General features: G+C 53.0%; 1 protein-coding gene across 1 annotated transcript in view; it reads left to right on the forward strand.

Moving 5' to 3' along the window:
- The window catches only part of JPH3 (junctophilin 3), a gene marked incomplete at both ends in the record, with an annotated part of 57,572 nt that overhangs the window by 24,256 nt on the left and 5,385 nt on the right, over positions 1 to 27,931 (forward strand). The window contains one exon of the mRNA XM_080936660.1: positions 26,651 to 26,775. Within this exon, the coding sequence (XP_080792786.1) occupies positions 26,651 to 26,775 (125 nt within the window). The remainder of the gene's footprint in view (positions 1 to 26,650; positions 26,776 to 27,931) is intronic.

Here is a 27,931-nt window from a genome sequence, read left to right on the forward strand (position 1 = left end):
CCTGCCAACCCTGTCACCTGACAGTGACAGTTAGTGATGGATGTGGCTGTTTACCTGGGATTTTAGGAACCTGCCAAACTCCAGGTGTTTTTTACTGTCGTGAACGTAAACATAGCCCCTACTTTATACAGAAAGGTGGGAAGTGACAGCCCGCAGACTGGGATGCTGACTGAAGGTTGATGCCTGCACCCCACATCCCAGGCAACCAGTGAACGAGCTGCCAGTTGCTTCGTTTTACTGTCTGCCTCGTATTTTGTTACCCTGGTGGATAAGGGGCAGTTCGGAAGCTGGGAGTGCTTGTGATAGCCTGTCAGGTACCAGGTTTCCTTTTTTCCTTTTTGAAACAAGATCTATGCAGCCCTGGAGTTCACTATGTAAACTAGGCTGGACCTAAACTCAGAGAGCTCTACCTGTCTCTGCCTTCTGAGTGCTGGGATTAAAGGCGTGCGCTACCACGCTCAGCTTCAGATGAGTTCTTGAATGAGGAGGGTCTGAGAAGCATGGGAGAGCTGCCGCAGACCCGATGTCTCATGCAGCCCATCACCAGATCCCCAGTGTTAGGAATGGGAACATGGGACCCAAGGTAGTTTCTTTATGGATGCCATGGAACGCTGGGTGAGGCATTGGACCTGGGTGCATTTGGGGAGACTTCCTATGGCTGGTGTTTCTCTCTGGGCCTCAGTTCCCTCATCTGTGGCAAAGGAGCCATACTATTCACAGTGCATGCCCCTGGCCTTCACCAGAGTAAGAGCATGCAGGGGTTGGCACCCAGTGGCCTGTGTGCCTCAGGAAAGCCCAGGGGCAGGGCTAAGAGGACAAGAGGGACTCAGAGACGTTGGGGTCAGCCTGGGAGCTGGGAGCACACAGCTCTGAGTCACCAGCCCCACAGATCCCAGCCAGCCAGGCGTGTACCTGTCTCCTCTCAAACTCCGTTGTTCTTTCTAGTAGGCAAAGAGACAGATGGAGGGAGGAGGAAGAGAAAAAATGTGTGTATCATTGTACATCTGGGCATGTGTGCACACGCACGCGCATGCACACACACACACACACACACACACACACACACACACACACACACTCCTACCTACTCTGTCGAAGCCCTGAAGAACACCCATTACTCCCATTGGCTGCCTGGGCACAGGCTTGTTTTCTCCAAAGCCAGGGTCACAGAGAGGACCCAGTTGTGTTACCTTATTGATAGCATGGCCATAAGATGAGATGGGCCTCGATTCTGCATTTACACAGCTAGGATTTCAGAGTCTTTTGAGATAAGGAGTCCAGTTGATGGGAGTGCCCCCTCCCAGGTGACCTCCGAATAGTGTGGGACCTATAGTGTATAGCATATATAGGTTTGCCAAGCCCCTTTGTCTCCTCCTGGGCAGTCTTAGATTACTGGCATGGGCCAAGTTATGGGGCTGACAGGCAAGACAGGAGGTACCAGACCCTCACCGGCCATCAGGAACCAGCTTCTTAGCCTCTGACCATGAACACAGCAGAGAGACCTGTTCTCAACTCTACAGTCACTGCCGAATGGCCAGGGCAGGCTGCTTTCTAAGCAAAGGTTCCCGTCAAAGGATGGAGCCCATGATGTGAGGCCCCATTGTCACTGCTGATGCCACCTCAGCACTGTTCTGAATGCTGACTCCTGGTGTCTCCTGCTTGGAGGAAGGGAGACAGGGCAGGGCCATCTAGAATGCAAGCCACCACCCAGGCTGTAAGTCTGAACCTGCATCTTCTATATCCCCTCATTGGGCTTAGAATGTAGGGACGAAGGTAGGGAACCAGAGGCCAATGTTGAGAGGGAAGAGGTGGAAAATGATTGGCAAAGCCTTGGGTCTGGCAAGAGCCACAAAAGGCTGTGTTGCCACAGCATAGAGGGCTCATCCCTGGGAGCATCACCTTTACCATGGAGACGACCGAATCTAACAAGCTGGTTCCTGATGGCTGGTGAGGGTCTCATAGGTTGGAACCTGTGGGTCAGGCCTCATCCAGTAGGGTGTACTGAAAAACTGCCCATAGCATCCTTGTCAGACATTCCAGGCCATCTTAGCGATGGCTCCAGCAAGGCTGGGGAGCAGCTCTGAAGAGTGCCATAGGCCCCTTAGGGAACCCCTTTGGAGACTTCTCCTGGTGGAGATGAGGAAGCATTGGCACCCTTCAGATGGAGAGCTGGGACTGGAGAAATGCTCAGGGGTTAAGGGAACCCAAGTTCAGTTGCCAGCACCTGCATCAGGCAGCTCACAACCACCCACAACTCCAGCTCGAAGGGGGCAGACGCCCTCCTTTGGTCTCCATGGGTACTGCATGCACACACGTGCAATTATACATGCATATAAGTGAGAAATAAAATGTGAGTCTTTAAATGCAGTACTGCTTCTGGGGTGTGAAGGGAAGGTGTGTGCACTTGGGAAGGGGGTGGGTGTGTGCATTTGGGAAGGGGGTGGGTGTGTGCATTTGGGAAGGGGGTGGGTGTGTGCATTTGGGAAGGGGGTGGGTGTGTGCATTTGGGAAGAGGCCTGCTCAGGAGAGTGTCCAACCCTTGCTGTTCCCCATTAAGATAGCACATCTTTGCTCTTGGATCCATACAAAGTCACCATGGGCCATCTTGGGCTAAGGCTATCCCCTAGCACTGCATATGAATGCTGTGGACCTTCTCATCCATACATTTTCCTGTGGTCAACTGTGGTCTGCCTGGAAGAATCTTGAGGAAAATTCCATAAGTAAATAATTCATAAGTTCCCCCTGCCCCCGCTTTGGGACAGGCTCCCACGCATGCCCATAGGTCTCTCACTGTGTACCACTGTGAGGTGTGCAGTGTAGTCTGGCACAGTCCCACTCCACTTTTCCCAGGCCGTGACTCCTTCTGTGACGTGTTCTTGCCTTGAATATACACACCATGTATGATACCCACCCATGAGCCACCGAGTTGCTGCCTTCAAGTGACCCTATATGACTCAGAGAGTGGCTCTCCTGTCACTGATAGTCATTGTCACGTTCTCACAGGCACCTAGAATAACAAACTCTACAGACGAGGCTGAGGACCAGAACCTGAGATCCCAGCGCTCCCTGCCACCCAGGGACTGCTGTACATGCGACACCCTTTCATCACTTGCTTTGCTAGGCACCGTGTCTGAGCTCATGCCTTCTCCCTTGTCTAGGAATGTCCACACGCATGCAGCCTGGTGTGCACGTTCCTTCGACATCTGAGATGTGGGTGTTCCATGTTGCCAAGCCTGCCCTCTGTTAGGTGTTCTGGACATGTCTGATCTTGCAGTTTTGGACTGAGGCTGCAGAGGCCATCCCCCTACCCATCCAGTTTCTGTGCCGCTCTCCCCTGTAGCATCACCATCTGCTGCAAGATGCACACTGTGAACTCATGGCGGATGCAGCTCCCGGGAGGAGGTGATGGGTTCCTAGGTTCGTGGCTGTGTCCCAAGGAGCTGAATAGAGGCCCCTGAAGTGTACCACATCTCAAGCCCAGTGCCTGCCGCCGTGTCGCCTCTCGAGACAAAAGGACCCAGGAGATGTTGCCGAGGGTGTGGAAGGGGGCAGGGTCTTCATGTGAGGCAGGCGGTGAGGGCAGAGCTTAGAGCTGTGAAGTACAAAAGAGGCCAGGAGCCAAGGAGTTCAGGCAACTTCTAATTGCCGGGGAAGTTAAGGGAAAGGATTTTTCTGGAACCAGTCTGGACGGGGCTGACAGAGGCCACACACTGACTTCAGCTCTTCTGTGTCTTGACACATCAGCACAGCAGGTGCCATTTCATTACAGTGGCCGCAGGAGGCTTACATGCTTACCATCCTGCTCACAGACATGTCTGCGTCCGAGTACCTCCTGAGAATGTTCAAGTCCCCCTCTCCCACCTGCTGGCCCATGGTGTAGCTTTCTGAACTAAGATTGAGTTCCTGTCCCCATAGGAGGCCTGCCACACATCTGGTGGGCAAGGGCCCATCTGTTTGAGCTTGGCCTTGCAACTTGCAACTGAATAGGGTGGGTAGGTCTCAGGGTCCTGGGAAGTGACTATAAACACAGGAGCAGCTGAGGAAGGGACACTAAAGACACATGGCTGGTGTATACTATTCGGGGCTCTGGGTTTACTCAAAAGCCTCAGTTCTGTCTCAGGGATCTGAGAGACCTTGACCTTGGTCTGTGTCTGGCACCTTCTGTGGTAATTCTCGGAATGTGGGCAGCCTCTGCCCGAGCCAGCACCCCCTCCTGGTCCCCACCCCGAGGGCTGTCACCTTGCTGCAGTCAGATCCTGTGGTTGGAAGCCACAGTTAGGACAGGTGTCACACGCCCTGCCTATGGAACTGCTGGTCACATGGTTATCTCTGTACAGTCTCAAGCAGCTGTCACCTGGATTCACAGAGGTACCACAGGCACCAGAAGAGGAAAGATTCGGCTGGAGCCTCCCGTGTCCAGAGGCTCACTGTGCCCGAGAGTCCTGCAGTCCTTAGCAGATGAACGAGTTGTGGGACCTGGGCCCATGACACTCTCCTTTTGCCATGTGAATTTGTTGTTGTTTAAAAGACCCCTGGGATGGGCTTCATGGCATCTCAGTGGCCTGTCTCTTGAAAGAGATAAGTGGCTTCGAGCATCTGTGACCTTGGCAGATGTCTGAACTCCCGGGCCTTGCCTTCCTCTCCGTAGTATGGCAAGCAGAGACCGGGCCCACATGCCAGATGACATGGCTGTGGTGTGCAGTGTGGATGTAGTCACTTATTCATTACTTATTATTCTGGCCTCTGCTCCTGTACCCCTTGTTCCCACCCAGGAGCAAGTACAGGGTCTCAGTGTCACTGGCAGCCGGTCCTACATGCAGCAGGCTGTCCCTTCCCTGGGCCTACCTGTGCCTCCTACGGGGAGTTTGCAGCACCCCTACTCTGTCAGGTGGTTCCCATGATCCGGGAAGGAGCTGTGCCAGAGCTTCTGGCTGAGCCTCCGAGTCTCTGGGGGTACCGTGTGTCCAGCGCAGGGCCTGGCTCTCCCGTCGCTGTTGCCCATGCTCTTTGTGAGATTGGTGGTAGACTTTGGCGTGACATCGGACATCGCAGACGGGTCCTGAGGTCTTCCCACATACCACGGCTCCGGCCGCACTGACTCTCATGGCTGCCGTGGCAAAGTGCCACACGCTGTGCAGTCAGCACAGGAACGAACCATCTGCTGTGGTTCTGGAGGCTGCTGTGGGTGGAGCCCGGTACTTTCTCCTCCACAGGCCAGGGTGGGGCCTCCTGTCCCTGCTGGGTGGTCCTGGGTCTTCTCAGGATTCCAAGGTTCCATGGCCTGTGGCCCCACCACTCCGATCTCTGCCTCTGTCCCTTGTGGTCTGCCTGTCTGTCTGTCTGTCTTTCTGTGGTGAGTGTGCCACAGGGCTGTGTAAAGGCCAGAGGACCACTGTATGGAGTCATTTCTCTTCTTTCTCCTCTACGTGGGCTCTAGGGATTGAGCTCGTGTGGTCAGGCTCTCGAGACAAATGCTGATCCATCTCACTAGCCCTGTCAGGGCCCACTGGAGTCCAGAGCAGCTTCATCTTAACCTAATTACCTCTGCAGCAACCTGTCCCAGGAAGCCTGGACCGAGGCTGAAGGTTGGCTCTGTTGCTCCTGCCTCCTGCCAGCTGCTCTTCTGCAGCCCAGGCTGCTCCCCTGTGCAAAAGGCCGTTCCTCCACCACTCGCTGTGATTCCTGTAGGCCAAGATGCCTGCTGCAGTGGTGTCCCCAAGACTCAGAACCAGGAGCTGGCCCTGGCCTCTCACTTCCCATGCAGCTGTGTTTGTGTTCTCTGAGTGGGCCTCCGTGTGCAGGGCTTTCACCCCTGGGGCCTCTTGCTGATGGGGTTCTGTGAACATCTTCATCTTCCCACAGAAGATGTGTGTGTGTGTATGTGTATGTATGTATGTGTATGTATATATATATGTTTATGTATGTGTGTATGTGTGTATTGCATGTGTATTGTATGTATATGTGTGAATGTGTGTATGTGTGTGTATGTGTGAATGTATGTGAATGTGTGTATGTGTGTATATGTGTGAATGTGTGTGAATGTGTGTATGTGTATGTACATGTGTATGTATGTGTGAGTGTATATGTATGTATGTATATGTGTGTGAACATGTATGTATGTGTATGTGTGTATATGTGTTTGCATGTATGAATAAATGTGTATGTATATGTGAATGTGTTTATGTGTATATATATGTATGTGCGTGTATATGTATGTGTGTATGATGTCTATGTGTGTATGTGTGTAAATGTATATGTTTGTGTATGTGTATGACTGTGTGTATGTGTGTGCATGTATGTATGTATGCATGTGTGTGTGTGTGTATCTTTGTGCAGCCATCCAGATAGTTTAGTGGGGCGAGGCAAGTTCAGCTCAGCCCCTGGAAGTTTGCACCATTGCCTCTGGTCCAAGCCTTTCCCAGTGCCCACCCTCTGTGTCTTCAGTGCCCCACTCCACTCCAGACTCAACACTGGAGCCTGTGTTGTCATTCGTAAACTAGGATGGCCTCTGCTCCCTGTGGGAAGCCGCTGCCTCCTCTTAGGCTTTTCCAGTTGGAGGCCGAAGGGAGAGGCAAGCAGGGATGAAAGGAGCCAAGTGGGACGCAGAACAGCTCGCTGACCGTGGCCTCCAAGGCTTAAGTCTGTGTGTATGTTGTGTAACTGAGCTCTGGAGTCCGTGATTCTAGGGGATCTTAGTATATGTGATGCCGAAGCGAGTACAATTTAGGGGAATCTTACAGTATAGCTAACAACTTGGGGTTCCTCCCCTCTGTGTGCAGAGTGCAGTCAACAATATTGTCAGGATGTGGTTTTGAGGACAGACTCCCAGGGCAGTTAGCTCAAGCAAAATGACCCTCGGTTATCTCCCTTGCTGGAGTGTGCTGCAGGCACAGCTGGACCCAGGGCTGCAGGCACCGGGGCTCTCTCCTCCCAGTTCTTTTCTCTGTGTGTCACCATCCAGAAGCTTCTCAGCGTGAGGTAGAGAAGAAGGCTGGCAGGTGTGTTTGCTCACACACCTGACGGCTCTCAACCTTTGCAGGAAGGAGATGTGCGTTCACTCCTTAGAGACGGCCTCCTGGAAGCTCTGGAGCTTATACAGCATGGGGTTAGTCACTTTCCCTCTCCCACTGCTCCAGGGAAGAAAGTCTGGTTGTAGCTAACAGTATGTCTTGGTGGAGTTATGGTGGCAAGATCCTGAGGCTGCCAGGGGAGCATGGTGTCTTCAGACAGGAAGTGGGGCTGAGTTTTTCACACTGATGACCCACTTCCTCCAGCAAGGCTGCACCTCTTCAAGGTTCCGGAGCCTTCCAAAACCGTGCCCACAGCTGGGACCAGGTGTCCAACGGAGGAGCCCGAGGGAGTGTTCTGTCCATGGTGCTGAAGGAAGCCTAGGGGCTCAGACAACCTTGGTAGAGTCAAGGCCGTAGGCCAACATGCTTAGAGCCCCATTTATGGGCCAGCACATCTTGCCTACACTCCCAGAACAGTCTCATCACCTCAGATACACCTCAGATTTCCCCTTCTGTTCCAGTGTGGAACAATAGTCTGATCCCTGTTTCTGTGGACTTCTCATATAGTCAGCATCCTACCAGAGGCCTTTGTTTTGGGGTTTTTGTTTGTTTGTTTGTTTTGTTTGTTTTGTTTTGGGTCCACACCATGTTCTCAGTGGTCATTCCTATTGACTACTGGGTACTGTCTATGTGGTTATTTACCTGTTCATTATTCTGTGAACTCTTGACCTGTCTCTAGTCTACTATGGATAACGCTGACTTGGATGTTCATCAATATGCGTGCTGTTTTCCTAAGTCCTGTGGTGTCTTTGCTTATCTGCTTCTGCAGCTACTGGGGTGATGTGGTGTGAATCTTTCCATCCCTGGCCAGCACAGTATTGGCCGCCTTCTCTTTCCCGCCATTTCAGTGGGTGAGAAATGGTGTCTCGTGGGTTTGTAGCTCAGACTGGCCTTGAACTTATGACCCTTGGGCCTCACCTGCTGTTGCTCAGCCCAGCTTTGACCTTCATTTCCATGACGACCAGTGTTATTAAGCATCTTTCTGTGTGTTTATCTTTCTCTGGGGAAGTCATTCAGTTTGGCTTTTTAGTAAATATTTGCATCCTTCGAGTGTTAGTTAAATTCATCTAAGTTGCCACCAGGCTCCCTGGTATAAGACTGGGCATAACGCTGCCTGACCCTGTGCCCTGGAACACATAGGAGGACATTGCAGAAGCGTTCCTTCCAGGAACAGGGCCATACACCTAACTCTGAGCCCTCCTTGCAAGCCTGGCTTGGGTGCCCACTGAGACACAAGGCACAGGGAGTGAGGCAGATCCCCCAGTAGGCAGAGCCATTTCCAACTCCATGGAAGATGAAATAAGCCCAAAGCCGTGTCCCCTCGGGGTCTGTCTGTGCTGGGTAGAGCAGATCATTGAAGTCAAGTGCCCAGGTTCTCAGTATCCCACCACTGAATGTGACCCCAGCTCACACCATGATCTCAAGAATGAGGAGAGAGGAAATACACCCATCTTGGGAGGACACTCAGTTGCTAGGAAACAGGGTCCAGGAGCTGTTGGTGGTTTTAGGATGAGTTACAGGGAGCCAAAAGCTATGGGGGGAGGCCACATTTGCCACCAGGAGTAGTCATTCTCAGGTCTTGTGTTCCTCAATCCACAGCCTTTTCTGGACCCCTGGCTGCCCTGACTCTACAAGGGTCATAGCACCTGAGGCACCCTGCTGGTAATAGCGCTCTTGCTCAGTGTACTGGCTGGTTTTGTGTCACCTCGACACAAGCTGGAGTTATCACAGAGAAAGGATCCTCTGTTAAGGAAAGGCCTCCAAGTGATCCAGCTGTGAGACATTTTCTCAACTAGTGATCAAGGGGGAGGGCCCAGCCCATTGTGGGTGGAGCCATCCCTGGGCTGGTAGATCTGGGTTCTATAAGAAAGCAGCTGAGCAAGCCAGTAAGCAACATCCCTCCATGGCCTCGGTATCAGCTCCTACTTCCTGGCCTGCTTGAGTTCCAGTCCTGACTTCCTTTGGTAATAAACAGCACTGTGGAAGTGTAAACTGAATAAACCCTTTCCTCTCCAACTTGCTTCTTGGTTGTGATGTTTGTGCAGGACTAGAAACCCTGACTAAGACAGTCAGCTCCTTGTTCTCTGAGCACAGAGTCTGCGTGTCACCTTGGGCCTCTGGCCTGAACCAGGGTCAGGGTAGATGGAATGGGTTTGAGTGGGTGTGTTAGATTTCCCTGAATCACACAACTAAGGGACAGCCAAGGCAGGCTGTCTCCAAACTCAGAGCAGATGGCCAGCTGGGGCCTTCTGTTCTGTGTTTTTCTTCTGAGGACAGAGGTGAGGATAGTCCACCTGTCTCCAGCTCTTGTCTCTATCGCTGACTCTCCTCAAGTTTTCCTCCCTTCTTTCCTTCCTTCCCTCCTCCCCCTCTTCCCCTCCTCCCTCCCTCCCTTTCTTCTCTCTTCCCCCTCTTCCTTCCCTCTCTTCCTTCCCTCCTCCCTCACTCTTCATCCCTGCTTCCTTAGCTTTCTCTCTCTTCCTGATCCCCCCGTTCTCTCTCCATCTCTGGCTCTTTCTTCACCTGTGGATTCCTGTCATGAAACCAGGACGGCCACAGTGAATTGTGTCTGGCCCTCTGCCATCAGCTGACAAGCCACATGTGGGGCGTTTATAAGGAGCCGGCTCCGGCAGATGGAAGGAAACGACTGGCTAATGTAGGGGCTGCTACCTTCCACAGCCCTGAGGCCTCCCCTTTCCAACCCCAGGGGTCTGTTAGTGATTTTCCCAGCAGGGCAGCCCGATGGCTGGGGCCTTGAGAAGCAATTAGATGAAGCAGCTGAGCAAGGGAGCTATTACCCGCAGGGCGCCACAGTCGTTGTGACCTCAGTTACCACTCAGCTGAGCCCAGCTGGAGCACCCACAGCAGACCCAGACACCCCGCCTCTGCGCCACAGCCTGCCTCTTGTGGAGAGTGGCTGTCAGGGAAGCCAGGGTGATGGGCCAGGCTATCACTAATAGAAGGGTCATGGCTGCTGGGGACATTGGGTTGAAAAGGATTAGAAGGCCAGATCTAAATGGGAGGCGGGTCTCCATTGATTAATAACTTCAGTTAGAAGCTCACCAAAGGCTGTTTCTGGGGGGAGCTTATGTGTTGTCTCTGGGCTGTGTTGGCTTAAAGTTCTGGAGGTGAGTTTTCCCAGGTGTCCCGGCATGGGGTGGTATGTATGTATGTGGTGTGTGTGTGTGTGTGTGTGCTAAGTGTGCTTACCCACGCATCTGCATATATGCAGTTTGCATGTGTCTGTAAGTGTGCTCAGCAATGCCTCTGTATGAGTGCACATGTGTGTTCACAGGTCTGTAAGTGTGCCCACCCATGCCTCTGTGTATGTGAAGGCCAGAGGTTAATGGTGTCTTCCCCTATTGCTCTTGACACCCCCTGAACCACCTCCCTAGCTTTATGGTATTTTATGGAGATTACCTTGCAAATGTGAGGACCCAAGCTCCATCCCCAGGAGTGCCATAGAAAAGGCAGGCGTGGTGGCTCACCCTTGTAATCCCACAGCTGGGGTGGTGGAGGCCTGAGGCTCACTGGCCAACAAGCCTCTTAATCCGCAGTCTTGGGCCAGCAAGAAATCCTGTCCAAAAAAGCAAGGTAGGTAGATGGTAACAGAGGAAGATGCCCAGCGTGTGGCTTCTATAAGCATGCACATGGGCACATGTGAGGACATTTACACATGAAAATTTTCACAGAACCCACGGAACAAAACGGTCCCCTTAGAGTCACATCCACACAACTATAACCAGCATCTGCCTTCAGAGTGGAGCCTCTGTCCCCATTAAACACAGCTGCCCTCTAATTCCCCAACCTGCAGGTCACCATAAAAGCTGAGGTTTGAGGGATGGTAGGGCTGAAGAAAACATGCTCCCCTCAATGATGGCTAGCATGGTGCCTGCTCAGACAGGGGAAAGCCCCGGCCCAGTGTCAGAATTCCAGCAGGCCTGGCTGGATGGGTGAGGATGCTCCCAAATTGATTTTGAGTTTGGGGTTCAGTTTTGGATTTTGAAGCAAGGTCTCCCTTATGTATAGCAGGTGAGTCTTGAACTTGCTGCCCCCGTCCCACAGCCTCTGTGCCTCCCTTAACACCTTCCCTGGTAGCTGTGACCTGTAGTGGACCTCTCTCCACTTACTGCTCCTCGGGAGCTCCTTTTGCTGCAGGTCCCACGGGGCCTGGTACCACCAACCTCACCCACCCCTCACAGCCCTCAGTTTCTCCTCTCCTGTGACCATAAGGACACCAGTGTGGTAAGACAAAACTCTAACACGGGGCTGGCATTCGGGGATAACACTGAAGCTTCAATATTAATTTTTTGCTACTGTCTTGGGTTGCCAAGGACTGCACCCAGGCCTTTCGAATTCTGGACGGGCTCTCCCACACTGAGCCCCACCCTGTGATCATGACAACCGCTTGGGCAGTTTCCATCCGATGTTGGTTTGGAGTATTTGCTCCAGGAAGAGACCAAGGACTCATCTTATGCAAGGCAGACTGTGTGTCTCCCTCCGTGCAGGCTCATACCACCCATGTCAGAAGACAGTGTGTACCTCTGCACACTGGCTTTCTGGACCCTCTTCTTGTGGCATTGGGACAGGCCACCTGTGCCAGCCTGGCCCTCATGCCCCATCATGACTGTTCCTCAGCAAACCCACAAACCAGGGTCATCTCCAAGTTCAGTGGATGCATTTGTGGTGTCAATGTCCTTGACCCTGCTGCGTTTCTACCAGCTTTCCACCATCTTTGTGTCTCTGCCAGCCCGGTCCATACAGCCCTGTCATCGGATGGCACAATTTTCTCATGCATGATGTGATATCCAGAAGTGCAGGCATCTGCTTCAGCAGTGTCCCTATCCTGTGACATGTGTGGGAATGACCTCATGTTGCAAAGTCACAAGAATGTGTTCAGGGCTTGAAAATCAATGCCTCCCACTTGGGACCTGAGCTCTGGGTGCTGGCCAGGCCTGTGCCGCTTTCAGGTCTCAGGGACTTGAGGAATTTGATGAGAGATGGAGGCAAATGGAAGCCTGCTGGTGAGGCACAGAGGCGAGGACCTGTCGCTGGGCTCCCCCAGGACCCTCCACCCAGGGGTGCTTCCACAGTCTGGAAGGGCTTGCCCAGGTCCTAGTGAGTGAAGCCCAAGCTTGGGGTAAAGGGTTAGACCCTGCCTGGAACTCTGGGAGAAACCCTCACCTTACTTCCTGTGCAGCTCATTTAAAGCATTGCATCCACTTGTTTATGGAGCTAGCTAGTTAGGTTTTGAGATAGACACTTGGCCTTGTAGCTCTAGCCAGCCTCAAACTGGCAGTAATCCTCCTGCCTCAGCCTACTGGGTGCCTGGCTATCAAAAATCAAATATTTCTGATATTCTTCTTCTTTCTCCCAGATGCCCCACTCTTTTATGTAACACCGTCTTCACACTTTCTTAGACACAAAGCCAAAGGATAACACCAGCCTCCAGCCTCCACCTGTTGGCGCCCTCACCTGGCGATTCCTTACACACACTAGGTTAACAGGGTGTGTCCACCAAGATGAGAGGACAGCTGGCTGGAGCCCAACTAGCACTGTCGTATCTTGGTCTGCATATCTCCTCCACTGTCCTAGGAGCCCCACAGGACCACAGGCTCAACTCAGAGCCCCCAACTGTCTGGTACAGCATCCCCATCCTCCACAGGTCTGGAGGGTCTCTAAGACCCATCTCAGGCAAGTGCTTGCCTTCCAACTCCTCCATGTGTGGAAGAGTCAGCCACACAGCTAGTGAGGTGGCTTGAGTCTTAGTTGCTCAGGGTTATAGCTGCGCCACCTTCTGACCATCCCTAGGGTACAGATGGTAGACACCTGCAGACTGGTCCGGTTGGAAGATCACCTGAAGGCCGGGGTGAGGGATGGAGCCTGGTCAGTGATCTTGAGCATGCTCTGGTGGTAGGATGGGACAGGGTCAATTGACAGTCCCCTTTTGGCCAGCCAGCTGGTGGGGAGGAAACCAGTGCAGCACCCCTAAGGTCTGGTCACTCACACTTCCCTTCCCCATCACGCGTGGGGAAGCCATGTCTCCCCAGGCAGGAGTGTGATTTATTCAGGCTCTCAGCCTCTCAGTAGCAGAGCTGGATTCCTGCATGGTGTCTATGTGAGCTTTGTAGGATCCTAATGAATGCTACGTGGCCAAGGTGAGTCTCAGTCCAGACCTGAACTGTGCAGGACCCTGGGGGCCACCTACACTCATACCTCTGGGCTCCATTTTCACTGGCCCTAGCAAGCAGGTGGCATTTGGTGTCTGCTCCTTTCAGGGACACACACCCATTGCTCACTGCTGTTCCCCTTCCTGTCCTAGTCTGGCTCTCAGTTGGTCCCCTATAGAGTGGACCAACTAGTACCTTTGTCCCCAGGGTAGCACTTGGGTGCCCATCCAGGACACTTGAGTCAACTAGCTGAAGCCTGTGGGTTGCAAAACTCCCCTGCCAAGATGACTTTAGTGACCACACAAGGTCCAAGAAGGTTGTGGCTGGTCCCACACATAGGTCTCAGGGCAGGTGGCCTGAGCCCCGGGGTCCCTGTGAAGTCTCTTCCTGCTTTCTGAGTACTGCCTCCACAGCCATCTCAGCATCAGATTCTCAGACACCTTTGAGCTTCCTTCGCTCCTGATCCCATATTGCTGAGACTTGAGAGAACTGCAGAGACAGAATCTAGCCCTCTTCCCCTTGGCCCAGACTTTATGCACAGGGACAGGGCCTACAAAAGCTGGACTGGACATGGTGACAGAGAATCCTGACTGTTTTTTTCCTGTCACACTGAGTCTCCTGCCTCAAGCCCTGTGTGCTCCAATCCCGGATCCCATCCCTGTCAGTGGATTTGGATTTTGGTTGTCGTGAGGCTGTCCTCAGCTTTGAAATGAGACCTTGGTACTGACTCCAATCTCTGGCCCCTTCAGCTCCTAACCCGGTCCATCCTTGGGTAACTAAACTCAGCTTGGCAGAATTAGTGGCTACAGACATGGAAAGCCAGATGGCTTGGTTTCTGATGGACATAGAGAATGTCTTGTGGGAATGTGTAGAGACCCCTACTTTAACTTATGGGGTAGACTCTATCGTCATCCATATCTCATGTCTACGGGGCTGAGACATTTACCTGGCCATGCATCTGCAACCTGGCAGCCTCGGTGCAGCCTGCAGCAGCCTGTGTGCCTTCCATCCCCACCCCCACTGCTGTTCCTGTAGTTTCCTGAGGGGTTGTAACAGAGGGCCACAGTCTGGATGCTCAGTAAAAACCAGAGCTAGGATCTCTCAGTTTAGAGGCCTGGCTTGGGAAATGCAGGTCTACAGACGACCACACTCCCGCAGGCTCCAGGGGAGCCTTCTTCCTGCCCCTTCCAGCATCCAGAGCGTCCTTGCCATCCCCCCTTGGTTTATGGCCACATCTGTACCGTCTCTGCCTTTGTCTTTAACTGGCTTCTCGGAAATGCTCTCCTCCCCCTTTCTGTTGTTGGTTTTGAGGCAAAATCACATGTAGACCAGGCTAGCCTGAAATCTGCTGTAAAGCTGAGGATGACCTTGAATTCCTGATCTCTCTGCCTCTACCTCCCAAGTACTGGGATTGCAGGCATGTGTCACCATGCATGAAATCTGCCTCTTTTAAGGACTCTGGTGGTGACAGCCAGGGCCTAGGGCACCTAGGTAACCCTACCTCAAATTTTTATTTTTTAGGATGGGGTTTCTTTGTGTAGCCCTGGCTGTCCTGTAACTAGCTCTGTAGACCACGCTGGCCTCCAACTCAGAGATTCACCTGCCTTTGACCCCCAAGTGTTGGGATTAAAGGTGTGAGCCACCACCACCCTCCTCACTTTTATTTTTACATTTACTTTGTGTGTCTGTCTGTCTGTCTGTCTGTCTGTCTGTGTAAGTGTGCATTTTCTGTGGTGTACATGTGGGTGTCAGAGGACAGCTTGGAGGAGTTAGTTCTCTCTTTTCACCCCGAAGACTCCAGGAATTGAACTTGGATCGTCAGGCTTGGCAGCAAGCTCCTTTTACCCACTGAGCCAACCGTGCTGGATTCTCAAGGTTCTCAATTTAGTCATAGATTAAAAATATCTTCTGAATAGTATACATCATTCCTTACAGGCACTGGGGGGAGAGGGGAGTATGTCCTTGTGGGTGGCTACCTTCCAGTGTCAAGTAGAAACTGAATGGGGGAACTGGGCATGGAGTGACCCCCTGTGGATGCTGGAGTGGCTTGCGGCCTGAGTCCCAAGCCCCACCTCTTCCAGCTTTGGCACAGCAGGCTGGGCTGGGCTGTGCCTGGGCCTCCCAGCCCTGCTTCCGTGCCCCACTCCCTTCACTCCTTGGATGTCAAGTTCAGCTCTGCCATTAGCTCCAGTGTGCACTGAGATTTGATCCCCAGAGACCGGTGAACACTACAAACACCTCATTAATGCTCTGGATGGCCCCAGGAGGCCAGGCTGCTACACTTTGCCTTTGGAGAACTGGAAATTTGCAAAGACACAGCAGATTCCTGCAGATCCTGGTGGGTGCTGGCGAGTTGCAGAGTTGTTGCTCTGTGTCTTGTGACCCTGAGCGGGAAGATCAGGAAGCAGCTGGCTGTAGGCCTGAATGATCTCCACCCCTGGCCCCCCATTTCCTCCTGCAGGAAGTTCTATGCGGATGGGGCTTGGGATTTGAGTGCCTACCTGCTGGGTGGAGTGGGCAGTGAGGTCCTATACAGGAGGAACAAGGACCTCTATGCCCAGCTGTGGGGTGACAGTGAGGAAGGGGCCTTGGTCACATCTAAGCAGTGACTCAGGCTCATTCTAGTGTGTGGCAGCAAGGATCTGGGACTTTGGACCCCAACCTCTGTTCCCTTCTGGCTACTCTCTCTGTCTGCTCTGAGTCACTGCTGATCTTCTGTCGTTCTCTGGATGATCCAAGCACAGTGCACAGGTTGACACCACAGGAGGTGCAGGCTGCTGGTGTTGGGAGAACTGGGTGGCAGGTGGCTTTCAGGGCTGGACACTGAGTAAAGACTTTGATCAATGTCTCCACTGTAACCTAAGGTCCCCAGGTTCTCCATGACTCTGGGTCCCTCTCTATCAACAGTCCTGCTTCATACCAAGAGCCGAGTGGAGGAACTGGGAGCAGAGCACATGCCTCCCAGGCCTGCTCTGCCAGTGGCTTCCCTTCCAGCTCTCTCCTTCCTCTTCCACTCCTCTCTCTCCCTCCCTTCCTCCTCCCTTATCTCTCTCCCTGCTCCTCCCCTTCCTCAGACTGAGATCTCTGGCCCTGTGTGAGATGCTCCTGGCAGGTCTCTGAGCTCCCTCCTCCCCACCCCTCACCCCATCCTTGGTTGCTGTCTGCCCAGGAAGGCAGCATCATGGAGAATGGCTCTCATCTGTTGGCTGAGTTCAACCAATGCTTGTGATGCTCCCCTGGACCCGCCCTGCCCTTGGCTCATAGGGGTGATTACTGCTGCCGTGTGACCTGCTCATTCGGGGACACAAATATAGGTGAGATCAGGGACTCCAGAAGGGTTGGCAGGAAAGGGCTTCAGAGGTGACGGAGCCTGCCATGAGGAGAGGCGGCAGGATTGGTGTCAGGCACCCAGCAAGGCGTGTCGTACAGGGAGGCCAGCTGACATGTGAACGCAGTCGGTCCCAGCCAGACAGGCTCTCAGCTCAGCATTCCCTGACCTTGATCCCACTGAGCTCCTGGGGGGCTGCTGGGGTCCTGCCAATGGAGGAGGCTGACTTTGCCCTCTGCCTCTTGGGAGTCTGGGTTCTGGTGGCCAGGTAGTGCCATAGCAGGCTCGCCCTCCTGGTGCAGAGGCCCAGGGTAGAGGAAAGCAGGGTCATCATACACGATCCACCTTGGGCCATCCCTGGGAATAGGTGTGGCCATGCTTGAGACTCCATGAAGGCCTCCCTGTCTGTTTCCTCAACCCAAGTTTGAAGTTGCTGCCTGTGAACACGCCCTCTGCTGGGAGGCCAGGGGCTCCTCCAGATACCCTCTTCCTTCTTTAACTGAGCAGAACAGACTTAACCCGAAGATCAGATTTAAAATGGGCACTGGAAAGGCAAAACAAGAGGCTGGCAGATGCAGGTTACTGTGTCTGCTCACACACGTGAGGTCTCAGCTTTCATCTTAGCTCATGTCTGACCCTCTCCTCCTGTGTTCCTGTGTCCAGGACCTGCCTAGCCACCCCTAGCAACAGACCCTGAGCCCAGCCTGGTGGGCAGACTGCCTTGTTCAGTGGGTCTCTAGGCTGTTCCCCGAACAGTTTGCGTGGTTGGCCTGCTATTCCTGGGCACGGGGGTGGGCTGTAGGGTGAGGGAAAAGAGGGGGTGCTGGATCTAAAGATAGATGAGAGGCCTGAAGGTGAGGGGAGGCGCCGGAAGGAGGGTGAAAGAGTGCTTAACAATCGACCTGCCTTTGCTTTTCTCAGGCTTCCAGAGCTCCTAGAGCACCAGGGTTGTCATGACAACTGAGATACATCCTCTCTATCCCACCCCATTCCCAACACACACAGACACACACACACATACACACACACACACACACACACAGACACACACACACACAGACACACATACACACACAGACACAGACACACAGACACACACACACAGACACACATACACACAGACACACATACACACACACACAGACACACACACACAAACACATACACACAGACACACACATATACATACACACAAACACACACAGACACACACACACAGACACACACACACACACATACACACAAACACAGATACTGGATGGTGTGGGTGGGGCTTTTGCTCTGACTGGCCAAGAGCTCTTTGACAGACTCAGCACTGGGGGGAGGGGGGAATGAGCCTCAGCCCAGCTTCCCCTCATAAACAACTGTTTCTCTACCTGTGACATGGGGTGGCCTGCAGGTTATGACAATATTCTCAGCAGAGCCCTGCCCACAGAGGAACCTCACAGTACAGTTCCCCAACTGACATTCCTGCCAGCAAAGCGAAGTCTCCTTGGACTGCCTGGTTTTTTTATAAAATTGGCTTTCTAAGCCCCACCTCCAAAGTCAGCCCTGCCTGGTGTTCCCACCTCAGCAGCAGTGGCGGTGGCATTGGTGAGGTTCCAGCCAGCATGGAGGTGTCCACAAGAGGAGGGCACTGCTGGGGGACGTGACTTTCATATGGTGGCATTTAGCTCTGCAGATTGCGGGTGTTGCTCATCGACTGGACCAATTTAGGCTCTGTTTGGGGGGAACGGGAAAGTGGGAATCTGCCTCACACCTCCGAGGTAAACCCCAGGTGTGCAGAAAGAGGCTGATTGCTTACTACATAAAGCATGGCTGTGACTCAGGCTCAGCCAGTGACACCGGTGCACTCTTGTGGACTCAACGTGGGGGAGGCTGAGGCAGGACTGAAGATGTTAGACCATCGAGATCCTTGCCACAAAGTGAGACCATTGCTGGGCAGGATGTGACATATGGCTACACTCAGCTCGGGGCAGAACCCGGAAGTTCTGCAGTCCAGTAACATGACTTGGATTCCAAAGTGTGGTGTTAAATGAAAAAAAAAAAAAAAAAAGCCAGAAGTGGGGTGGACCATGTGATGTGGCTTCTAGCTCTGGGTCCCATGTCTGATATGTGGGATTCGTAGCACTCAGCACCGGGTCCCGTGTCTGACACATGTAAACCACAGGACTCAGCACCGGGTCCCATGTCTGACACATGTAAATCGTATGGCTCAGCACCAGGTCCCATGTCTGACACATGTAAACCACAGGACTCAGCACCGGGTCCCGTGTCTGACACATGTAAATCGTAGGGCTCAGCACCAGGTCCCATGTCTGACACATGTAAACCACAGGACTCAGCACCGGGTCCCGTGTCTGACACATGTAAACCGTAGGGCTCAGCACCGGGTCCCGTGTCTGACACATGTAAATCGTAGGGCTCAGCACCGGGTCCCGTGTCTGACGTGTGGGAACTCAGGTCGGCTGGGAGGCTGTGATGAATGCTCTAGATTTCAGACTTTGTTGTGTTTTAGTGGATTTGCATATCCACAGTGAGGTTTCTTGGAGCTGTTCAGGAGGCTGAGGCAGGAGGATTGTGAATTTGACACCATCTTGGCATACATTGTAAGACCCTGCTTCCAGAAGAGAAAGGATCCCTTGGAGACAGGAGTGAACGTTCACTTATGTCTCCAGTGGGCCGTCTCCATGGCCCCAGAGTGATCTCAAACCCATTAGTGTGTCTGCACTGGGGCCTGGACAGTGCTCCCCTGACACTGTGCCAGCCTCCTGATGACCATGTGTGCAGGCCCCAGTGCCTGCCTGTGTCCAGCAGCTCCCAGAGGACACCAGTGACTCAGAGCAGAGATGTGGAATCTTTGCTCCCTCTCTATGTGTGACTCCTTGCAGTGGCAGCTTTTTAGAGCTTTGTTCTCTTACAGCAGAATTTCTTTCCACTTAGAGAGGAACCTTCTAGGAAGGTGAAGGTGGTCCCTGGTACAGTGGGAACAGGTCGGAGGTCAGCAGCTGTACTGGCCTGATGTCCTCTGAGTCACTGCTGATGCTAGAGGGGCTGGGAGGTGGCTCTTCTGTCCCTTGAGTTTTTATGCTCTGTTCCTCCCCCTCCCCCAGCCTACAGATGCAGTCAGATCAAGCATCTCCCCTGGGCCCTGGCTCCTTAATGTCTCCAGAAAGACTTAAAACAACAAAACCAGGAAGCAGGTTGGCTGTTGCCAGGAGCTGAGAGGCTGGGCGTGCATGACATTAAGAGAAGGTGAAACTGGTCCCAGAATGTTCGTCCCAGAATGCTCCCAGCACCTTTGAACTCGCTTGTTGAACCAGACATGTAAAGACAAATAGGCCAGAGCCCCATGAGGCCACTCAGAAGTGAATCCTCAGGACTTCCGCAATGGAGCACCAGGCTGCACGCCAGGCTCCCTTCCCACAGTGACCCCTCTCCAAACACAGACCAGGACGTGAGTCCTAGAGAGGGAGGCTCTTTCCCAGCAGAGTGGCCAGTGAAAGAGAAGGCCACGTGCTCTCTCATTCTGTCAGGGCTCCACCTATGGTGACGCTGTGGCCGTCCATGGTCAAGATGGCTATGTGCGTGCATACATGAGGTCTGTGCCCAGGAGGGCTAAGTGTGGGTACATGCACACGGTGCCATGTGTGTGCGTATGTGAGAGTATACACGCGCTGTGGTCAGGGTGGTTCTTTGGGTATACACACTGTGAAGAGCTGTGCTCAGGAGGGCTATGTTAACGTAAATGCACTGTTGAGTGCTGTGGTCAGGAGGGCTCTCTGTGTGAATGCACATACAGGATTAGTGGACCAATCACTTGGGATGGTGCCGCAGACACGGCAGCCACCTTACAATGGAGCTGCCTTCGCTGTGAGGAGCAGCCCTGGAGACTTTGATAACCACGCCGTGAGCTGTGCACGGACACTTGGTGGCTGTAGCGGGGCGTGATTGGATGTTTCAGACAGGAAGACCACGTTTAAGGCCTGGGAGGGCAATTTAGCAAGACCCTGTCTAAAAAACAATAAATTCAAACAAGCCACCATGCCCTGTGACTGGCACAGAGTGCGGGGGAGGAGGGCAGAGCTGTGCACTGACACCTGGGAACCTTCCAGCCTCTGTCGGGTACAGACACGTGTTCCTCGGCCTCTTCTTGTGGGCCTTAGCAGCTAGCAGGCAGGTCACAGGAAACAGCCTACCATTTCCCATGTATGGGCCTGTGTAGCAGTTCATTCCTGAGGGAGCATGATTGTAGTGACTGTGCTGTCTGGGCCATATGTACACAGCCCTGAAGTAACCCAAGGAATCCACAGCACCCATTGGCAGAGTCTCTTTGGAGCTCTTGGAGGACAGAGCCAGCCTGAGTCTCCCTGGTTGTGACAGAAAAAACATGGCTCTGTTGTGCACAATGCCTGGTGTCAGGGCTTCCCAGGATCTCTCTATTCTTGTCAGGGTAAACTCCTGTCCACAGGGCATGGCAAACTCTGATTCTCCAAGGGCTGGTCAAATGTTCAAGCCTATGGTGCTGGTTCCCAGCAGGCACCTGCTGGCAGACGGGCCTGGAGACACCCTGCCTGGGCATGGTCCCTCCCCAGCAGCCTCCCTGGAGGAGGTGGAGTTGCCTTGACAACTGCATCCTAGGGAGAGGAACTTGCTGTGAGGTTGGGCACTTCCAGGAGAGCCTCCAGGAGGCTGGCTTCCCTTGAGGAGGGACAGGAAGGGTCTGTTTGCTCCACAACCCTGAGCCACCAGGACTGCGTAGGACTTTACCACGAGCAGTCATTTTAGGTGAACTCATGTCCCCCACTGTTTGCTTCTCATGTCTGTCAGCCCCAAGCACTATGAACTTGGAGCTTCATCAACTTGAGTGTTGATGAAGAAGAGTCCAAGATCAAGGTGGCTACGTGACAGGCTGTGAGGAGAACCTGGTTTTAGTTCTGTTCTTTTTAAGATGGTGGCAGGTCAAGTGTCTTCACATAGTCTGTCTGTGTTCCAAGTTTTCTCAGTAGGTCAGCATATTGGATTAGGGCCCATCCTGGTGACCTCACCATACCTGAATAAAGTCATGGCCACAAATACCTGGGGCAGGGATTATAATGCATCTACTAGGGCCATGACCCACCCTGTGGTGTACACACTTGATCTTTGTAGTTTAAGGCTGTCCTTAGAAGGGTAAAGAAAAGCCACATTACAGTCAAGTAGAAGCCCAGGCTGACATATCTTAGCACTAAGGTGGCTGAGGCAGGAGGATTACGAATTCAAGGCCATCTGGGCTGCAGAGTGACTTCCCTCTTATGAAGAGAGAGAATATCATGTGGAGTGCAGGCTGGGAAGGCTAAAAGAGCCATCAAGCTGAGCTGCCTTCATGAGGGACAGAGTCTATACCAGTGTACCCCTGCCTGTGTCCTGGTGTCTGTCTGTTTATGCCCATTGCTGCCCTTGCTCCTTTTCAGACCAGCACTGGCTCAGAGCAGCAGTTGTCTAGGGTATGTTCTGCATTAAGGATGTTGGCTGAACCTAAAGGTGCCTTATTTCAGCTCTGGGGGTGGGGTGGGGGGTTAAAGGCCTTGGGTTTCAGGTAAGACCTGCCAGGGGTTCTCATGAGAGGTGTAGTAGATTAGGCCAGCAGCAGACATACACAGCTTATGATGGAGTAGACTTCCAGGAAGCAAGAAGGGCTAAAGCCCTGAAAGGCACAAACCCATCTTGATGAAACAGGCCCTCCCTGAGGTCCAGTGAAGTCTGGGGACGATATCTGCAGGAACTCTGACGTCTGTTGCCAGTACTGACCAGAGGGCCTATGTGAGCGCCTGCGTCTGGTAGACATTAACAATTCTTCTGTGGCAGAGGAGGCATTAGAAGTAAACACACAGTTGGCGCCACTGTGTACCATCCTGTGAGATTCCCTGAAGGGGGAAGCCTGAGAGGAGGGAAGCTATGATGCCTATGACCCTTTGCCCCACCCCCTCCTGCCAGCCAGGCCAGGGATATAGAAGACACTGTCCACAGAAGATTGAGTTCCTATGGTCTAGGGGAAGAGGCAATTCTCACAGACACAGAGAAACACAGAAGGGCCACACAAGGGAGAGACAGAGGCTCTGGAACTCGAGCTCGAGCTCCTTACCCCCGAGGCTCACTGTGACACCTGACCCTTGGTGGCCAGGAGACCTGAGTAGTCCTGTCTCTTTGGTGGGTCTTCCTGCTCTGGGTCTAAGCAGGTTGCAGGAACAAGAACCTTCTGTCTGAAGGCAGGTCGTGCACACCTGTCAGCCCACAGAGACGGCGAGGTGGGAGGATTATGAATTGAGACCTGCCTGGCCTACACAGAGAGAAATCCTGTCTCCTCCTGCCTTCTCACAAAAATAAAAATAAAATCCCCTCTGTGGTTCCCGAAGGCCTGCCTGGGCCTCTCAGGGTCTGACTCCGGTGTCCAGGCATCTGTGGTAAAGAGACCAGAGGCACAAGGCGAGAAGATGGGAAACTGTCAGGGAAACGCAGGAAGTCTTGAAGAAATAGCTGTCCTAGCTCTGGAGCCTTGCTGGTGAACAAAGCTGGCAGAGGGAAGGAGGGTGGGAGTTGGGGGAGAGGGAGGGTCTCCTCATGGGCTCACTACTCCCCTTAGCTGTGAGAGTCTCATAGCTGCCGGTTTACAGGAGAGTGATCTGTGTTCCAAGAGAGGACAGAGAAGTCAGGATATAGAACAACTAACTTCCCGTGGATATGAGCAAGGTGATATGAGAAGGCTCCGGGAAGGGTCTGCACCCTTGTTCCCCAGCCCCCAGACACAACTTCCCATGAGTAGGAGAAACACAGGTGTCAAATGACCTGAGGACCAGATGTTGATCCACCTGGCTGTTCAGTGGTAACTGGATTCTGGCAGACGCCTGGGGGTCCTGACCCCCCCACCCCTGATGATGCTGTGCACTGTGAGCTGTTCCCCTGGCCTCAGGCAATGGTTTTCATCAGTAGTCACTTTGCCTGGTGTTAGCAGCATGGCTCACTTTGGCACCCGTACGTGTAGTTGTTTCTCTCATGACTTTCACCAGCAGTAGTCTGATTGGTCACATGCCTCATGTGTGTGCTGGGCACCCAGCACATGCTCCAAAGATCCCTTTAGGGAAGGATTGGGGGCCTTATTGAGACATGGGCTGAGGAGTCAAAGTCATACAGTGTAGCCCAGTGACCCTCTGGCCTCAGCTTCCCGCATATCTGTGTGACAAGGTCACAGACATGTACCACCTTGCACAGCCCTGCCATTGTTAAGCTCAAGGACAACATCACCCACTGCCTGCCCCACAGTCCCTAGGCTTCTCTCCCTGGATCCCTAGCCCATGGACTTCCTGCAGTAAGCTCCTCTTTCCGTCTGGAAAATGACTAGTCCTACCTGGCTTCTGGTCTACCTTGGTTTCTTCTATCCAAGGACTATTCCCTGAGTCCTGGATCATAAGTTGTTGTCACCTCCTGTCTGGGTGCCTGAGCCTATGGTGAGGACCACAGATACAACTATGCCCATATACAGGACACCCATGCAGGAAGAGCTGTGGGTACAATCTGCAGAGAATCCAGCGTTAATGGCAGGTGTAGGAGAATCTCTCATGGGCTGAATGTCCCTTCCATAACACTGCAGCCAGACCTCACAGGAATGAACCTAGACAGTGGGAGCCCCCTCTAGGGGCTGCTGTCCCTCAGACTCATTCAGCTCCTGCAAATCTTGTTTTAAATGAACCTTTGCCACATGATGCCACCTCTCGCCTTTGATTTTATACATGTGACGTATACACATAAACGTGCACACGTGGGTGAGTTATGGCATTTTTACTAAGAGAGGGTGTGGAAACCAATCATAGCCCCTAAGGGATGTCGGGAAACTGTGAGTTGTCTCTAGAGCAGTGCTGTGGGCCCAGGGTGTAAGTGAAACTGTGTGTACTCATTCAGGTCAGGAGGAACCTGACCAACAACTGCTTAGAAAGTTTTTATCTGTGGGATTTGGGGGTATGTGCTCTCCCCTGCTCCCCGGGACACCAGTTCAGCAGTTGTTCCACGTCAGAACTATGTTTTGCTCTGGGACATTGCAGCCCCTCTGTTGGAGCTGGGGAACTTTGCACAGAACTTGGACAATTTCAGGGTTGCACAGATCCCTCGGGAGGTCCTTTTCAGGGTTCCACAAGCTATACTGGGATCACAGGACAGGATGGAAGACTCCTAGCTAGGGGGCACAGGTTCCTCTGAGGTTCCCTGGGCAGTTTCTACAGAAGAGGCCTGTATCCTGCAGCCATGAGTCTTCAGCTGATCCATTGTCAGTAATTAATTATGTGTTGGCTAGTGCTGTGTTTGTGTAATGTTGTAGCTACAAATACCAGATACCCAAGGAATATTCTAGAAGGTGTAATGTTCATCTTACATTCCATGGGACATAAGGTCATAGCTCTGTTGAGGAGCCACTGTCTTCCTGCTTCCAGGAACTAATGTGCTTCCAGATATAGAATTTTACTAACACATTTTAGCATGCTGGGTTTTCTTGACTCCTTGGGTCGGCTCCCTGGTGTATGGCAGAGAACAGGTCATAATACCTGGAGAGCCACATTGAAAGACAACCCGGGGGCTGGACTAGGGGTTTTGCTTCCCTTCCTAGACATTTATTCATGGCCTGGGCTTCTCCCCCTGCATCTGGGTAGCATTCTTTCTTCTAATTCAATCATTTGGAAAATGAAGTTCAAAGCTGCAAACGTTGTGAGGGGTTCAGGAGTTAGATTGGAGACCCGAAGTCGCTGGTGCTGTGGGACATGAAAGCCAGGCTGCTGGGTAGAGTCTGTACCCTGAGAACTCCATGTGTCTGTGGGGGGAGCCCATCTCTGGGAGATGATATGGTTACTGAGGTGGAACCCAAGAATGGCATTAGTGCCCTTTAGGCCAAAACATGAGATGCCTTCTCTTCCTTCAAAGACACAGTCGGAGAATGACATCTGTAACCAGGAAGAGGGTCTTCCCCAGATGGCACCCTAACTTTGGATCCAACCTCAGAACTGGGAGAAGAACATCCCTGATTGAAAGCCCCTCTCTCCCATTGCTTACTCTGAATCTCCTGGACCACAGGCAGGGGAGCAGTGAGGAGAGTACCACCTTTATCTCGGGGCCTGGAGACTGCTGCTTACAGCTCCGTGTCCGGGAGGTGGTATCCATAGGTAGCGTGGTCCAGCCCTGGAGCCAGCATCCCAGGGAGGAGGAGGAGCAGGTGAGGAACACTCCATTCAGTCCTGGAACTCTAGCCTCGGCTTTTACAAGGGTAGGGTGGCCCTGTGGGACTCAGCAAGACCCAGCAGAAGCGGGGCTGGAGGCTTATGTGCCTGGTCCATCCTCCTATAGTGTCCTGGACCCCCAGGGCTGGATGGAGCTTGTGGGACAGCTCATGTCACATGGTTCAGCTGGTGAGCCGTCACCGCTTCCAGCTAGGACAGGATTGCCTGGCTTCAAGGTTCCCACAGTGTCTCGCGTGCGTGCGTGTGTATGTGTTGATAAGAACACGTATTCTGGGGTTGCTTAACCATGTGCACTGGCCCTCCTGTGGACCCGAATTCCATTCCCAGAACCTATGCTCTCAGTCCCCTTCAGCTCCAGATCCAAGGGAGCTGACACCCCATTCTGTCCTCCAGGGGTACTCTCCAGCACCAGCATAAATTCACACACACAACTAAAAACACAATCTTAAAAAACAACAGAGCCTGTAGGGGTGTCTCAAGGGCTTGAGTACCTGCTGTCCTTTGTAGAGAAGCGGCTTCTGTTCCCAGCACCCACATGATGGCTCACAAGTGCCTGCAACTCCAGTCCTAGGAGAGCTGACACCCTCTTCTGGCCTCTGTTGACATACAGGCAGGCAAAGTACCCATTTAGGTAAAGTAAAAAGCAAAAAAGAAATACTTTCTCCACAGGCTGCTGCGCTAAGGCTAGCTGGTTGATACCAGGAATGTTTGTTGAGTGACTATTTGAACGAACAGGATCTGAAGGTAGACATCCAGATACTCACGATGAAGGGTCCCTTCTGGGCCTTCACTCAGTGCTCATCCAGTACCTCCTGTCTCCCCCAGGACCTCACACTCACGGGCCAAGGCTGAAGCAGCACTCACTGCGGCTCAAAAAGCCCAGGAGGAAGCACGGATCGCCAGGATCACTGCCAAAGAGTTCTCGCCTTCCTTCCAGCACAGGGAAAACGGTGAGTTCTGCCCGGGATGGTGGCTCCTGATGCCACCTGGAGCTGATTGTCACCCCGAGCTAGTGCCTTACCGCTGATTTCCCTTGCTGAAGCTGACTCAGCAAACACACTCGCGGGTGTACATGGATTCTGCCTCTTGTCTTCTGGTCCCCCGGTTGTTCTACAGCCCTCTCCAGTGATGGCTTTGATCCCTCTGTAGCAAGGGGGACTGAAGAGCTGAATCTAGTCTCATCTGATCATTTCTGTTGCTTGTGCCTTATTCTGTAGCCCAGGCTAGCCCAAGGCAATCCTCCTGCCTCAGCTTCCTCTGTGCCGAGTTTGATTTAATCTTAATATACACTCAGTGAGGTGCCGACAGCCACATGTGGGGAGTGACTACCAGGTTGGAGAATCTCCAATGAGCAGAAGCTTCTGCCATGTCCTGTGGAAGCCATTGCCCTCTGGGAGATGTGTAAACAGAGGCACGGAGCCTCCAGTGTTGGGACAGGTGACTGAGGTGGGGGTTGTGTTATGCTCACTCAGCCTCACAATGCCCAGCTCCCCCTCGCATCCCTCTAGCCTCCCGGGAAGCATTTCTGAGACAGAGTCACAGCTCCCCATCTGCCCCCAGCCACTGTCTACAGAGACTAGGGTGTGCCATGCCTGATCTCTGGGCCTGGGCCGAGGAGCTCACACTGTTGGTGGTGCCCGGTCAGGGGGTCAAATCAGAGTCTTGCTCTCTGCTCCTTCTAGGGCTCCCCTCCCCCCAGGACCCACTCTGGTAGCCCACTGAGCCCTGGCCACCAGCACAACTCTCTCAGATGTTTCTGATTTAGAGAGGGAGGCAGCCATCAGCCCTCTGCACAGTCTCAAACCTAACAGCTCTCAGCTTAAAGAGAAAGGGGAGGAGGAAGCCCTGGTCCCCAGCGGAGGGCCTAGCCTAGTCAGACTGAGGTAGCTCTTGTTTAAGTCAGCGGGCTGCAGGCAATCTGCCCCACATTCAGACTGCTAAACACATTGTAACTGACCCCAAGCCAGGTGAGCCACATGTAGAATATGTAGGTCGACAAACATGTTAATAATTCCCACAGGTCCCCAGGCTCCAGCCTGCTGCTGGTTCCTTCCTGGGGTCCTACTCCACTGTCCCTAGGAGCTTTGGCTGGAGGCGACCCAATAC

The sequence above is a fragment of the Micromys minutus genome, assembly GCF_963924665.1.
Source record: "Micromys minutus genome assembly, chromosome: 24".
Lineage (NCBI taxonomy): Eukaryota > Metazoa > Chordata > Mammalia > Rodentia > Muridae > Micromys > Micromys minutus.